The sequence below is a fragment of the Danio rerio genome, chromosome 18 (assembly GCF_049306965.1).
Source record: "Danio rerio strain Tuebingen ecotype United States chromosome 18, GRCz12tu, whole genome shotgun sequence".
Classification (NCBI taxonomy): Eukaryota; Metazoa; Chordata; class Actinopteri; order Cypriniformes; family Danionidae; genus Danio; species Danio rerio.
The window spans coordinates 26,462,251-26,478,862 of NC_133193.1; the positions used below are offsets into that span (position 1 = coordinate 26,462,251).

Here is a 16,612-nt window from a genome sequence, read left to right on the forward strand (position 1 = left end):
ACGAACCGTACCCCACACCACTTCTTTCAGGTAAACTCTAGCTATACTAGCTAAATGTCTGACCTGAACCTGGGTGCGGACCAAAAGCACTAGTGTAAAAGCACCCTGAGGTACAGTTTAAAAAAAAAAAAAAAAAAAAAAAAAAAGTTAGTGCCCCCTTATATATTTTTTCAAACTTTAGACAGCATAAATGTATCTATTTTTTCTTTAAAAATGGTGTTTTACAAAAAGCTTTTTTCACAGTCTATTTGTCAACTACCCATGTATAGATGTCAGTGTGCACCTTGATCCATTTACAAGCACAGCTCCATGCTGTGGGCCAGGACGTGAATGCATTGATGCCTGAACTATAAATAGCGAGAGGCTAGCTTCACCTGCTTGAGCGAGGACATGGGTATTGAGTATTCTTAAATGCATGTGCACGTACCCTCTGACAGCATGGAGCAGACGCAGAGAGGGGAAGGCGGTGCGGACGTTCACCGTATGCAGGAGAATGAGACGAATGGCCCACTCCACTCGCTCCTCTCCTCCTTTAGCCATGAAGGCAGGAATCCACAACACACTCCCACTAAGGCTTTGCAGCCGCTGGACGAAACGCTGCACCCACTCCTCGCTGTTCAGGTCCTGAAAGGCACGCTGCACCACTGAGGGGTTCATAGTCACCAGGCTGGTGCGCAGGCCCACGTCAGCAGCATACTCCTCCACCGGAGCCAAGTTACACCTTGGAAAAAAGAACACATATAATTATTAGCAGAACTCCAGACTAATAAGTGACCCTAAACCACAAAAGCAGTTGTAAGTGTCAGGTTTTTGAAATAGAGGATTTATACATCGCCTGAAAGCTGAATAAACAACTACTATTTAAAAAGCTGAAATCTGAGGGTTCATAGAAAATCTAAATGCTGAGGTAGAAAAAAAAAAAAATAAAAACGCTGAATGCAGCACTTAGGAATGCACTAATTACATAATAAATTGATTTACATTTACTAAATATATATTATAGACAATGAGCTTCACGCAATATTCTAAGATTATTAATGTTGACCCATACAATGCCACAAATATCTCCACGCAACTTAAGACTGGTTTGTGTTCCAGGATCACATTTATGAAACCAGTGGCATCAATGCAACAAAGGTCTACTGATGGTGGCATCAACCCCTGATTCAATATGCTGCGTATGTAGTAATAATAATAATAATAAAGATTTTATAAAATTTGTCACATTTAATAAAGTACTGTAGCTTGAGTTGACCTGTGAGAGTGGCAGGAGTGCGAGTTGGGATTCATATGTATACCAGTCAACAATTTAGAAAAGGAAAGGTTTGTTATTGTTTTAAAAGAAGAAAAATCTGCTCACCAAGGCAGCATTTATTTAGATGAAAATACAGTAAAAATGGTTACATTTTGAAATATTATTACAATTGTAAAGTTCATACTGAATGTAGTTTAAAATTTAATTTAGTCCTGTGAATCAAAGCTTAATTTTTATCACCATTCCGCTAGTTTTAAGTCTCACATGATTTTATATACAGTGGGGTAAATAAGTATTCAATGTGTCATCATTTTTCTCAGAAAACATTTCTAAATGTTCTGTTGACCTAAGATTTTCCAGATGTTGTTTATTTATTTGTTATAATGCCATGTCAGCAGCATTGTCTACATTCATGGCAAAACCTATATTAATATTCAATATATAACATACAATCATATCAGTTTCATAACAAGCATTCATTGTACAAAACAACAACAACATACAAATGGCAACAACACTGGAAAAAGTCATATATAATCTTTTAGTTTGATCAATGACCACCAGATCTTGATATAAAACCGAAGAAACGCATGTATTAAAAGAAAGCAAATCTAATTAATGTACAAATAAAGTTGTGTAATAAAATGAAATGACACAGGTAAAAAGTATTAAACCCATGAAGGGAGGTGTAAAAAGACAGTAAAAGCCCAGACAGCAGGGGGGTGTTGACTATTTGACTAAGTTTAGGGTGATGGCAGCTTAAAGATGACTCTCATATGAGAATGAAGTCACATGAACTGCTCCAGTGTGATTTCTGAATTAAACAGTGTGTAAAAATGTTGATGGTTCTGTGGCTTTTGTCTATCCAAACTCATCTTAATTTTGTATTTTCTATTGTATTTAAGTCAGGTGATTGGCTGGGTTTCTACAGCGTGGTTTTCTTTTTCTGAAAGAATTTAAGCGTTTCCTTGGCTGTGTTTTGGATCACAGTCTTGCTAAATTGTCCGCCCTAGTTTCATCTTTATCATCCCTTTATCGTAATGTAGATATTGGACTGAAGCAGCTAATATTTATTCACAATGATGAAGGACAGAGGGTTGCTGAATAACTGTGGAGAGATTTCAGCTGCTGTCTTTCACTGTCTTTCTACACCTCACTTTCTTCATGTGTTTAATATTTTTTCCCTGTGCCATTTCATTTTCATTCATTCATTCATTTTCTTGTCGGCTTAGTCCCTTTATTAATCCGGGGTTGCCACAGCGGAATGAACCGCCAACTTACCCAGCAAGTTTTTAAGCAGCGGATCCCCTTCCAGCCGCAACCCATCTCTGTAAAACATCCACACACACATTCATACACTACGGACAATTTAGCCTACCCAATTCACCTGTACCGCATGTCTTTGGACTATGGGGGAAACCGGAGCACCCGGAGGAAACCCACGCGAAGGCAGGGAGAACATGCAAACTCCACACAGAAACGCCAGCTGAGCCGAGGTTCGAACCAGCGACTTTCTTGCTGTGAGGCGACAGCACTACCTAATGCGCCACTGCCTTGCCCCATTTCATTTTCATTCATTCATTCATTTTCTTGTCGGCTTAGTCCCTTTATTAATCCGGGGTCACCACAGCGGAATGAACCACCAACTTATCCAGCAAGGTTTTTTACGCAGCGGATGCCCTTCCAGCCGCAACCCATCTCTGGGAAACATCCACACACAATCACACTCACACTCATACACTACGGTCAATTTAGCCTACCCAATTCACCTGTACTGCAGGTCTGTAAGGGAAAACCGGAGCACCCGGAGGAAACCCACTCGAAGGCAGGGAGAACATGCAAACTCCTCACAGAAACGCCAACTGAGCCGAGGTTCGAACCAGCGACCTTCTTGCTGTGAGGCGACAGCACTACCTACTGCACCACTACACCACTTTTCATGTATGGGTTTCTTTGGCTGCTATCAATAACTGGTGAAAATTTCAAGCCAACAGCACTTTTAGAAGTAGGTTTTCTGAGAAAAATGACGTGACCAGTACTTGTTTCCCCTACTGTATATTCATTATCTTCATTATCTATATTCACTATCTATTGAACATAAAAAAATTAAGTTATACCTGAAAAAAAACCCACTGTGATGATTCAGCTCATTTTAAATTAGTTGGAACAAGCAGAAAATGTTTTTCGAGTGCATTACGATCAGTTATTATCAGTAGAAAAATCACTAGGATTTTTTCAATTATTAGTGCTGAATTATTTTTGTCTTTCTTCATATTATCATGGAAACTTTGATACATTTTGCTGTTAGTATTTTTGGATAAAAGCTTGCACTTGAATTTTTTCTTTTTTACATCACTAATACATTTATTTAAAATGAAAATGGAAAATGTGCCATCTTTTCAGACAAGTTTATACTTTTCTGACAACACAATACCAATGTCTGATATAAATATTTGCTGGAATAACCCAGATGTTTCATTATTCTGACCGACTGGGAAAGCCATCTTGCCTCCTATTTGGTTGGATTTGTTTGTGCTTATAATGCCTAAGCAAAGGAAAAATAATATGCTTAACACATTTCCCTCAGTGGAGTACTACAGTAGATGGTCTGCACTCAAAATGTAGAGAAATTTGTAAAACAAACAAAAAATAAACAAATCAAACAAATAAAAAAAGAACTAATAAAGAGAAGCATAACAAAAAGGAAAAATCTAAACATTTAAATAGTTTTAAACAATATTTTACATATTCATAATATAATTTTTTCACAAAAGAAATTGAGTCTTCACAATTAAAAAAACATGTCATTTAGAAAAATGCTGTCATTTAGCAATGGGACTCTCACATGTGAATGATCAAATCTGATGCTTCCTGGCCAGCTGATTTGAGCATTAAAAAGTAAAAAGTTTTATCAAATATGACATCTAAAGAGCAGAAACATAAGCATGAGCAAGTGACCTTCACTCCAGGCTAAGTTTGTATAAAAAAAAAAACCAAGTAATTTATCCTAGTATATAAAACAGCATTAATAACAGCCTGCATTAACTTCAGACACGCACAATCCTCCGGCAGACTAAGCAAGCAGCTTTTTAAAGCTCATCCCATCATTTAAGACACTAAATAAATCCATAAAACACACAAAGGTGACTTTAAAGCAAACACTGAGCAGGGCACTGGCATTATCATCTTGCCACAATACCTGAAAAAACCTTTCAACATTGGCACCATGCCGCCTGCCGAGGCTTAGCTGTCACGGTCACACTCCCACACAGTCTTGTCCTTGCCTGGCCAAACAGCCATGCCAACCACACAGAAAGAATTGAACTTCATCCATTACTTAATCTGTGATGTTTTATACGTCCCTGAACTATGGCAGAAAGACATTACTCAAAACTGTCAGTAAAATTTACCAATGCACATGATGATGTTTTGTTTTCGTGATGCTTTGATATGGCTATAGATTTATTATGTCACTATACTAAGCCACTGTCTTCACAAAGTTAAATCTAGGGTTGTAAAATAATTATTTTTAAGTCATCATCAGCTAGAATGCTGAGTTGACCCAGAAAACAACACTCACCTATGATATCAACCCATCATCATACTCCACCATGTTTGCTTTAATGCTTTTTGTGTCCAAAAATGATTTAAGTTTTCTCTCTCTTTTTTTTTGGTACCTTTTGAACAGGTCTGCAACGTTGCTATCTAAGGGAGCTCTTTGATTTCATCTAAAATACCTTAATTTGTTTTACAAAGATGAACAAAGCTTTCAGGGGTTTGTAATGAAATGTGGGTGAGTAATTAAAGGTGCTTTATGTAAGCTTTTGACTCTAAGCAAAAAAAACTTTTTAGAAACATGCTAAGTGAACATTCTTATTCATCTGAAAAACAATGCTGAAGTCAGATATTCTGGTTTGAAAATGTGAGTTACGTGCCGGAATGCTGTGCTTAGTTTGGTTATTTTAACCTGCCCAATGCCACTTTAGCCAATCATATTTCAGCAGCCCAGATCGCCTTGTTATAAAATCCCGCATTTCATTCATTCATTCAGAACATGAGGTTATTAATTAGCAAATACCATAAATATTACGAATGTAAACATTAGGTGAGCAGGTTATATTGTAACTACGTGTCCCAACAACACACAAGATTTGCAGTGATAAGCAATCTGGCTGTTTGCAAGAGATGAAACACAACAGAAATTTAAATACAGCCATTCAGAAGCGTATAATAGTGCACTCACTTACAAAATGGTCAGGTTTTTAATCTTATAAATACAGTTTTTTTGTCAGTTTTTCCAGTTGTTCACTTGTGAGAAATAGATGCCATTTCTAATATATCAGATTGAGGCATTTGTTAGGACAAAAACACCTTTTAATGTGGAAAATATCCCTACTATCGCATGCCGTTGCTTTTATTTAGAACTTGACTTAAGTTAGCCTTTAGGCTTGAGACTCATAGATTGGTCAATCTGGCAACCTGCACTTGCTTGTTTTGATCCAGGAAGGCAATACCTATTTCAACTACTGGGCATCAAACTTACATACTGCACCTTTAATAACAGAATCGTCATTTTTGGGAGAACTAAAACATTAATGTAACTGTCAAGAAATAATTGCTTTACACCTGCATGGTTACAGTAGTAGATCATGTAGTATAGTGTTGTTTTACCCCTCAGCTAAACCATAGGCTCTCCACTTCATCACAATAGTAACCCTACACATTTCAGAAACCTCAATAAAGCTTAAAATTACATACATCTTTATGGTAATATTTCTCATTTTAGTACTACACAAAGCCAGAAATCTGCTTTTACTTATGCCGAGTTTAGACTGCATGATTTTAGCCCCGATATTGACTCGCCAACAGGTTTTAAAAAAAAAAAAAAAAAAAAAAAAAAAATAAAAAAAAATCGCAGACAAATGCCTAAAATCACAGGCTAATCGGTGCTCATTCACACGAGTAACAATATTCACAATGTGAACTATTAAAGACGCGTGTCAAGATGAGTCACCAATACCTGTGAGATATTTGGCATGTTAAATATCTGGAGCTTTAAGCGATTCAAATCATGCCGTGTGAAATGAGTTTTGACTGAAAATAACATCGCCAAACTCCTACAGCCAATGAGAGAGCAGCATCCACTAATGTGGGTACCTGCAGGCCAGCGGGAGAAGTTAAAAGCGCTAATTTTCGGTTTATTTAGACCCAAGAAATGGAGGAAAAACTAGTGTGAATTTGGCAGGAGTACCTGTATCTGTTAGAGGTATCATCGGAGCAATAAAACAACCGGGTCAAAATAGAAAGTTGAGGGAAAATTGCTAATTCCCTTTAAAGCCAGGTGAGCAAATATGTAAAGGTTCTACCCTATCAAAGGCTTCTTTCTCATTTTGTAGTTAAAAAAAAAAGATATACTATATGTTTTTGGTTGTGAAATGTAGTTTGAATGATATTGTCGCTGATTCTTCCTATTGTAAAGCCATGGAATGTGAAACTCCCTGTTGCGGATCCATCTTGCAGTGTAAACACAGCACCAACTAAACGTTACTCCAGATTATCATGCAGTGTCAAAGCATCTGTGACACGATTACTTTGAATATCATGCAGTCTGAACTCGGCATTAGTGTTCATTCACCTAAATTGAATAAAACACATGAAAGTTGTTTCTATTAATAAACTTTTTAAAGATCTGAATTAACACATTTCATTAAACTAATTTCAATGGAACTTGGAACAGTGTACCATATACGTTTACAAACAGCTATGAATGTATTTTACCTCTTGGCGGCCCTAAAGTCAATGTCCTAAAAGCGCAGATGGGCTGACGAGTATTCATTTGGGATTGAGCATCTCTCAGTATTAAGTTACTCTAAGTATCAGATGAAGCGCACTGCTGTAAAGGCTTTTTATAAAGCAAGCAGTTTTCGGCTGTATAGGCTGAACATTTTACAGGCAAGTGAACTTTAGTCACTTTCAGAAGACAGCCTAATTACGTTTCCAGGGCTATGGCTTAGAATGACTTATACAAATGTCATATTTGCTCAGCTGGTCCCTAATTGCAGTATGTATCGCCCTTCAGTTCTGAAAGCCTTTAGACATTGTGAGTCAAGCTTGGAAGAAGTACTGACAGGCATTTCAAAAGTGCATTGTGTCGCATAGGGATCGCAAGCTGCTTGAAATACAGCCAGCATTTCTTTATAGTGAATGTAGAGAATGTGAATAACGGGTTGCAATGATACAAACAGCATGAACAATTAAGAGGAAAAAAAAAGATTTCAAACAACTTCAATAAACTGGCAACAGCGCTGCAAAAATCTTGCAAACACGTTATTTTTGATGATTTTGCTGGCTGTTTTAGATGGGGGAAAATTCTGTTTAACCCAAGCTTAAGGTAAGAAATAAAGTTGCAAATTATAAATGACACTGTTTGCTGATATTGAGGATTTAATGCTATGCTGTAAATGTCTTATGAAGTGAAATGATCAATCTGCAAAACAAAGTTAGGTTGTTTAATTTGAGACAACAGAACTTTATTTCACTCATAAGTTGATGTGTTATGTATTCCCCAAAAGCTTACTGAAACACTAACCCTTGATAAAATGCTGCAAAACCACAAATTTATTTAACCCATGTAATATTATATTTCTTAAACAGCAGTTCAAGCTGCACCTTAACACAGTTTTGTTCAAAACTATAATTGTTATGAACTGTTGTAAAAATCTGTTCATGAAAATGTCAATGCAGATTTCAAGCAAACTTTATCAAATGTGAATGAAACCCATGGTCTACACAAATATGCTGATAACACACACATTGACTTACCGAAATAACCCATTGCTCAGTTTGCATACCAAGCATTAACTCAACAATGCAAGTAAACCAAGACTGGTTTAAACCATAACTAGCATTTAATTTGTTACAACAGCTGTCATGTTCATTAAACCATTAAAGACTAAATAAAAGTATTTCAGAAAAAAGCAGGAAACTTGCGTCATTTATTACCCTCTCAAGACTTTTGACTGTACTACTTCTACTGCTGCTGCTAGAGATGAGAGCACATTTTCACCATTCTTTGGGTCAAAAAAGCATCTGTGGCTGCATTATATTTTCTCCTCTCTTACTGCAAAATGTTTGCTCTTTCTGGATGCACTTAAAGCCACAGTAAGGAAGTGGTCCTCCTGTCGCACATCACACATGCACACTTTAGGAAACATGATGATGACTAAAATCAAATTATCATTTTATTCTTAAGCTATTTATTTTATACCTTTCTCCAAAATACAAAATGCATTTACATGACCATGTGCAGTCACCTTAATAAGAATGTGCATTTTAATGCAGTGTTTAATGATTTTTTATTTTTATTTTATTTAAAATGGCTCATTAAGATTATGTGGAACTTTGATTCAGAATGTGCACATACTGGTGGAGGCTATATTAACACATGCAAGTTTTAAATACTCCCGCAGACCCCCCATCAGGAGGTTGTTTTTGTGTTTTTTCCTTGTTTATTTTAATATATTTGACTGTTATTTAGAATGCATGGCTTTAAAGTTTCCATGCCAACATGCCAAATTTATAGCGCAACATAACGTAGCCCCAATGATTTATGCTTTTTCCATTTTTTGCAAATTTTGACAAATGTAATATTTATAATACAAAATATCTGATATTCTGAATCTCAAATGTGTAGAAAAACAGCTTAACAATCATATTATTTGATCTACAATGGGTGATGGGCACCACCAATTAGTGGAATGATTAGAGCTGCTTGATTTTAATTTAATTAGATCGACGTCTCACAAAATAGATGAAAGTACGTTTCTATTCAACTGGAGGAAGAGCAGAGTAAATTTGACCTAATCAGTGTGTGTCTGATGTGAATAAAGCACATTATCTGATTGTTTAAAAATAGTTATTATTGCTATTTCCAATGGCATGCATTTTGCAAACCAGAAATTTTACATTTTACATCGCACCTACAATATGTGCATTTAAATGTTAGAAACCTAAATTGATAAATTGTGATTTATGACCAGCACTGTGTACCTTCTCTGGCTCAGTGCCAGCCATCTCAGGAAAGCAGATTTTAATTTAGCAGCTGATTACAAGATTGCACTAAATGTTTGAATCACACTAGTGTGATTGTAAGTTTTAGGGACGAGCCAAGACTGATCACACCATTACAAACTGTAAAAAAAAGAACAAATGTTTTATTAAAATGAAAGAAAACAAGAGATGTTTACCTAATAACAAAGTCGTGCGAGTCAATCTCTCTGCCGCAGCTGCTGTTCAGTAGTATGCCAGAGTTCCCTACGATGGCACACTTTCTGTAATGCTGATTCTTCATGGGCGACACAGTTGGTAAAAGGTGGTACAGATTCTCTGAGATGTTTGTGGTGCTCTGACGGTCAAATATATAATGAATTACATCACCGGGTTTAAAGGTGCTCTTCAGAATTGAGATGTCCCTCTCAGCATCCAGGAATTTCAAAATGTTTTTCCTAAAGAAGAAAAATCATAACACACATTATAGATGTCAGAGAAAAAAAAACTAGAGCATAGACAGGGAGACATCTTTTATACTCTTCAGAAATGCCATACTGTGCATTTGAATAAATTTAAGCCATACCTGATGAGGTTAGACAAGGTTCTGTTGAAAGTCCATTCAGATGAGGATGAATTGCTGGTTTTGCGCTTTATGTCAGACGGTGAAGCTAGAGAGGAGACTTTGCTCTTTCTATATGTGACTAGAGAAGTAGGGGCAGCATTCAGATCTGAACTTCTGAAGAAAAGAAAGAAATACCAGTGTGTTCATATGCACTTAATGTACAGCACATCACTGTTAGAGATGTAGGCCTGAATACAAATCTGGAAATGTTCTGAAAAAAAAGAATCTACTCAAAATATTGGCTGTTATGTTTTGGCTGCTACCACGGACATTTTATTAAGTATAAAATATAAACCTAAAGGAATATATGCTAATTTACATAATATAACTTCATTAACATTAAAAGGTTACCCAGAGTTTGTGCTTTTTGCATATGAGTAACATGTTTGTAACATGTTTCGCCTGGGGAAAAACGTTATATTTTTTTAAATATTTTTTTTACGAAGTCAATATTATTAGCGCTCTAAAGATTTTTTTTTTCCACTATAGAACAAAGAACTGATGCCCAATTATTGGCTAATTAAACTAGCATGCCAATTAACCTGATTAAGCCATCAAATTGCACTTTAAGCTGAGCACAATTTTGCAAAATAACTAGTAAAATATTATTTATGGTCACCATGTAACTTCTCTCCATTAAATAGCATTTGGATTTTTTTTTAAACAACTAAATTCACAATAGGATTAATAACTTAGCCTTCAACTGTGTTTATTTTGGCTACTTTCAGGTAAAGAGAAAATATTTATTATTTGCATATTTTTAATATATTTTTAGAATAAAAAAATAATATAACATTCATTAAAACCTATGATAAACAAATGCATTCATTAAAATTAAAGACATGTTTAAAAACAAGAAAAAAACGACAAAAAATGCAAGTTTACTTTATTTTCTTTTTTTTAGGAACATTTTATTTTTGCACACTGTGTAGTCTAAAAGATAAACACTTTAACTAATGGAGCATTCATTTAATGTATGTGTTAACATGAACAAAGAACGAACAGTACATTTATTGTAGTCTCTATTCATCTTTGATAAAGTTAGTTAATGAAAATGACGTTCATTGTTAGCTTGTGTGAACTCAGAGCATTCACTAATGTTAACAAACAACAACTTTTGATTTGTATAATGCGTTAGTAAATGTTAAACTATGATTATCAAATACTGTACAGGATTGTTCATTCTTAATTCATGTTAGTAAAAATATTAACTAACATTATCTATTGGACACATTTTTTTAACTTCTACAGCCCAAACTCAAACACTTAGAAAACAGCTGTAGACATCAGTGACATTTTTCAGTACCATCACAAATGTATCACAAATGTTTTAAATTCGAATACAAACCTGTTGGACTGAAGGGCGACACTTTTTAAGTGGAATTTCCGTGAATCCTCAATGTTCCTATGAGCAGAAGGCATAAAATATTCATCATCATTATCCAGTAATATGACCATTAATAATGCTCTGAATTCACATCAGTGAGCAGATAATTGAAGTAGCGGCAATTAGACCACAGACAGGAAAAAAAAAAGCTATGAAATTGAATTATTATGATTATAATGTTTATTTAGGATTTCAGTGTGAGCCATTCCCCTTCTAAACACACTGCTTTGATAGTACATATCCAAGGTCATGCCAAGCATGCTTTATTAATCATTTCATGTATTCATTACTGCAATTACAGTATCACAGCCATTACTGTCAGAAAAATTAAGAACTGAGATTTGTTACCTTACAACTTACAAAGGATGTTCTTGAAATTTTCTGAAGTGATCACATACGTTTCATCAAAATATTCTGATTGTTGTGAATGCACTTTAAAGTACTCAAAGAAACAATAAAAGTATTAGAGGTTGTGTAAGAACTTAGTTCACCTATAAATGTTGAATTCCACAACATGTCTCCCTGCCATAGATGTCAATGGTGACTATTATCTGCACATATACCAGGCCTTTTCAAAATATCTTTGGTGTTCAACAGAAGAAAGAAAATTATCAGACTTTAAACAAGTAGAGGGTGAATAAATGATGACAATTTTCATTCTGGAATTAGGTGAATTGTCATCCAAGGTGTAGGTGATTTATTTTTCAGCAGAACATTACAGAAGATTAGCTGAAACCATGGTCACTGGTGTTTCTCATAATGTAATTCAAAATAATGTAAATAATGTGAGTCAAAAAATAATCAACGCCAAACTAATTGGCTGTATTAATTTATTTTTCCTTTATAAAAAGTTGCTTTCTAATGTGGCTAACTTGTATCATGTCAATCATCTTCACAAAACTATTTGGATGGCCCAAAGTGTAAGTAAATTAAGATTTTCGTTTTTTTTTTTTTAATAAAAGAGCTGTTCTTTTAAAACCTGCATGAGTCAACTCAACTCAACACCTATCAGCAAAGATAAAAGATAGCGGACACCCTGCCATTCATACGGCTTCAACCTGTTGGGTGCCTCTTCAAAGCAGTTAGGACAGGTTGGCAGTGTCTCCTTGAGCAAACCAGTCCAGTTTTTTTCCCCTACAACTCACTGCAATGTTTTCCATCTCTCCCCCAAAGTCATGGCTACGTGCATTATTAAGCAGACAGAGCACAGATCTGTTAAAATTCTGGGGAGCAGCTTCAAATGCAGATTTAATGGTGGTGTTGCTTCAAAGCGCTTGTAAAATGCACTGAGATACACCTCTTAGATCTTTTGTTTGATATTGCAATTTGCAAGATAATTCCATAAATTATAAGCCTCGCCAATAACTTAAGCAAAAATTAGATCACATGCGTCATGTAATGCCGTCTGACAGCTAGTAAATGAGGTGTGAAATTCCCAAATTGGGATTTTACAATTGCATTTAGTCTCTGGGATATTTTGGGTTAGCAAACAAGAGGGAGGGAAATATTCCCTTTCCATGGTTAATGGATAAAAAGTAATCAGTGCAGCGGAAACGCACAATATCGCAGTACAGACCAAACAAGCCAAATATTTTGCATTAAACATCAAATGTGCCAGCTCTAAGTGTGATCCGTTTAAAAAATTAACACTATATGCACATCTTGGCAAGTAAACACTTCTGTTTGAGTGCTGTTTTTTTCACACAATTATCCTTGATTAATCCATCTAAGGACAAATATTCTTCTCACTCAAGGGCTTTTAAAGTGTATGTCTCTAGATTTGTAATTATGTAAGCCTGAGGATTTCTGCTACAGGGTTCAGTTGTAGCTGAGGAAAGGCAAACTGCTCATTTTTTGTCTCCAGGCTGTAGCTTTAAAGTCGCAAATCAAACAGTAATCCCCTAGCTGCCATAAACCACAGATCAGACCGTCTTTTCACTTGCCGTGAATGGGTGCAAACGGTACACGCTCAAGAGTAGAACAAAACCACAGACCAACAGCCATCCTTCACGGAGCACCAGGGTCAGCTGCATTTATCCCATGCCTCTCATACGAGGTTTCACACTCAGCAAAAGTCTGAAGGACTCATTTTGGAGATCAGCCAAGAATAAATAACCAGAGACTGTATACGCATAAACAATATTCAGCAAAACTGGTTCCAACATGTATTATTGCTCTACTGGTAACTTCACCAGAATGAACAAAAGGCTTAATGGCTGTAAAGCACCACATTAAATTATTACAGCCTTCAAAACAAAGGTTCTTCTCTGGCATTGATGACTCCATTGAGGGTCATTAGCATCAACAGAATATTTCCATTGCACAAAAAGACTGTTTATAGTGAAAAATTCTTTTGGGAACTCAAAATTGTCCATCTGGGACTGCTCTTAAAAACTCTTTTTTTGGAAGCTTTGTTTTTAAGAATGGAAGAACTGTCTACAACATCAGACTGATGTTATATTAAGCCCTTGAGGTTTTCCCTCCAACTGAAGAACCTACTGGCTGTGGCTTTGCAAACAATAGTCCTCCTCAGGACAGCACATTGTCTCCTCCTTTGACTTAAGACAACGTTAAACTCTGTTTGATGAAAGGCCATGCCAAATCCTGTTGGAAAACACAATTTAAGATGTTCCAAATGGTTATTATCTGTTTCGAGATGGTCATTATCTAGTCCAAGGTGGTTATTAGGTTAGCTTAAAGTGGTAAATAGTCTCAGACTAGCAACAAATCAGTTCATTTGGGTGGTCAAGCAGGAATTTGGAATATAGGCAGACTGAACAGCTTCTTTAACCAAACCAGACCCTTATAAAATGAAGTGGTTAAATGCAAATAAATCCAAAAAATTAGAGTTCTGCTTTTAACCATAGGACAATAGTTTAACAATGGTATTTGGAGTAAAACTGTGGTTATAAAAAGGGTAATAAAATATGCCTGGTTTGAAAAAACAGATGGTCATTGCACTTTTACTTTAAGAAAAGCATGGATTGTGAAATGTTCGTAAGGGGCAAAAATAATGAAAACGCAGCTCCAGTTTAAGATTATTTCCCGACATGAAAAACCACAAAATAAACAGGCAAATAAAACACACAGCTCTGTGCGTTTTCGGATACATTCGTTATTTTCATACAAGCTCGTGTATTATGCAGCCTGTCTGGTCCTTAATGGACTGTCCATTGTTTGGGCTTCTACAAAGTCTCTCCAGAGAGAATCAAGGCAAATAGGACAAGAGTCTTAAACAGAAACATCACATAAACATATAAAGACTCATTTTATATGCACTGAAACAGGACATAAAAACAAAATAACAGTCCATATTGATCTCTATTGTTTACTGTAGCTTAATCGAATTTACTTACGCGATTTCTTCCTCCACTTCCGATATATCAGCTATAATCACAAATATAACCAGCGCTGTCCCGATTCCAAACATCAGTATTCGGAATTCAAAAGACATGACTTGACCGATGCGCGATTCTACAAATGCGTTGAACTATAAAGCGCAATAGAAATGTGTTCTCCTCTTTCACGCTGGTTCCTAACGCAGGGCAACACATGTAATGCTCCTCCGGCTCCTCGACAAAGCTGGACCATGTCCGTGCAGGTTAACGAACAGTTGTCTGCATTATTATCGCGTCTGTCCGCTTCTTCCACCTTCACCAAAGTAGTAGAGAGGTGAGACAAACGTGCACGTCCTTTCTTCTCTTCTACTCCTCCTGCCGCTACTACATAGATTGCAAGCCAGGCAGTTCCCTTGAAACTTTGCCTGCAAGGTGCATAAACTCATATATGAAAAGCAAACTGCGTTATTGGTATACACAGACACAAGGCGTGGGTTTGAAATTGAAGATGTGGGCTATCCTCTCTCCGCCTTGGTCTCTTTGTTGCTGTTTGACAAAGACGCACACGTTTGGTTTTTTACGGTTGAGGACTTTCTATTGTTTTAACACTGAAGCATAATGTTTGAAATGAAACCTAACATTATTTTTCTTCAAACATGTAATCCCAAATCCAGGTGCGAGCGATGCGACAGAGTTACAGCGACAAGTCAACTGTCTGTCCGAAATGAACCCGAAACAGCTGCACGACGCGACATAATCAATCACAAATCGCAGCCAATCACAACAGGGCACTCTGTTGGTCCGCTCTCTCACAGTGCATACAATGTCAAACATCCTTGTCATTTTCTTAGGACTTTGAACAGAAAACTTCTTCTTGTAACTTTATCTGTTTGTCATAGTATTTAACACTCTATCACAACCTAGCCTATATCATGCTCACGTCATTTGCTTTAATTAACCATGAAATCAATATTGACAATTCTTGTTTTTATGAGACATCAGTATTTATTATGAATTATTATCTGTCTGCCTGCCTGCTTGTCTATCTATCTATCTATCTATCTATCTATCTATCTATCTATCTATCTATCTATCTATCTATCTATCTGTCTGTCTGTCTGTCTGTCTGTCTGTCTGTCTGTCTGTCTGTCTGTCTGTCTGTCTGTCTGTCTGTCTGTCTGTCTGTCTGTCTGTCTGTCTGTCTATCTATCTATCTATCTATCTATCTATCTATCTATCTATCTATCTATCGTTCCCAGTATGGAAACCTTATATAGAAATAAAATATCTAATTTGTTTCAATGTGAACGTTTTGCTATCCTGTTATTTTTTTAATCCAGTCATTTGAACTTTATATTGGTCACAGGGGTTTATCTCACTGATCAATAAAAAGCAGCTTTAATTGCAAAGTACCCTCTGTGACAAATGCTACATATTGAAAACAGACATTTTAACCAGCAATTTCTTTCAAAATGTAGTAAGTGTAACTGCACCTTAACCATTTTTTTTACAGCTAAAATAAATGAAATGAACTAAGAACATAGAGCTTCAAAATGAAGAATGCATAGAAAGTAAAAATACAAAGAACAGTATGTTGGTACAGTCCTACGCATCACAGTTATGGCCACAGCTGGTTAGAAAACTAATTTAATTGCTGGAGGTCAAAATGTCAGTGCTAATAGGGTTTTGCTTACATTGTGAGGACATTTGGTCATTTGACTCCCATTACAAATGCACAGACTCAGACAAAAGCACCTGCTGCTTTAGCTGACAGCCTTTTCATCTCTGTTTTTTTCATCTGTGATTTAACTTTTTTGTTAGCTGGATATTTCAGTGATATACAACTGTAATACAATTAGGCAGCATAATTATTTTAAGGCTGGTTATCATAATCTCTTTTCAGTTTTAGACTTCTATGTTATGAGAGGTATTCAAATTTTCTGTCTTGTTTTAAAGTGCAC

General features: G+C 36.0%; 1 protein-coding gene across 2 annotated transcripts in view; it reads right to left on the minus strand.

Annotated features, from left to right (window-relative positions):
- st8sia2 (ST8 alpha-N-acetyl-neuraminide alpha-2,8-sialyltransferase 2) overlaps nt 1-15,383 on the minus strand; it is a 32,975-nt gene extending 17,592 nt beyond the window's left edge. Inside the window, exons 1-5 of one of the 2 annotated variants that reach the window (XR_011007159.2) lie at nt 14,670-15,383; nt 11,275-11,331; nt 9,888-10,040; nt 9,502-9,759; nt 428-721 (exon numbers count right to left, since the gene is read on the minus strand). Coding sequence is in view for 1 of the 2 variants with exons in the window: in NM_153662.1 (NP_705948.1) it covers nt 428-721; nt 9,502-9,759; nt 9,888-10,040; nt 11,275-11,331; nt 14,670-14,767 (860 nt within the window). In the remaining variant the exon portion in view is untranslated. 2 annotated transcript variants of the gene reach the window in all.
- Between the last annotated feature and the right edge of the window lie 1,229 nt (nt 15,384-16,612).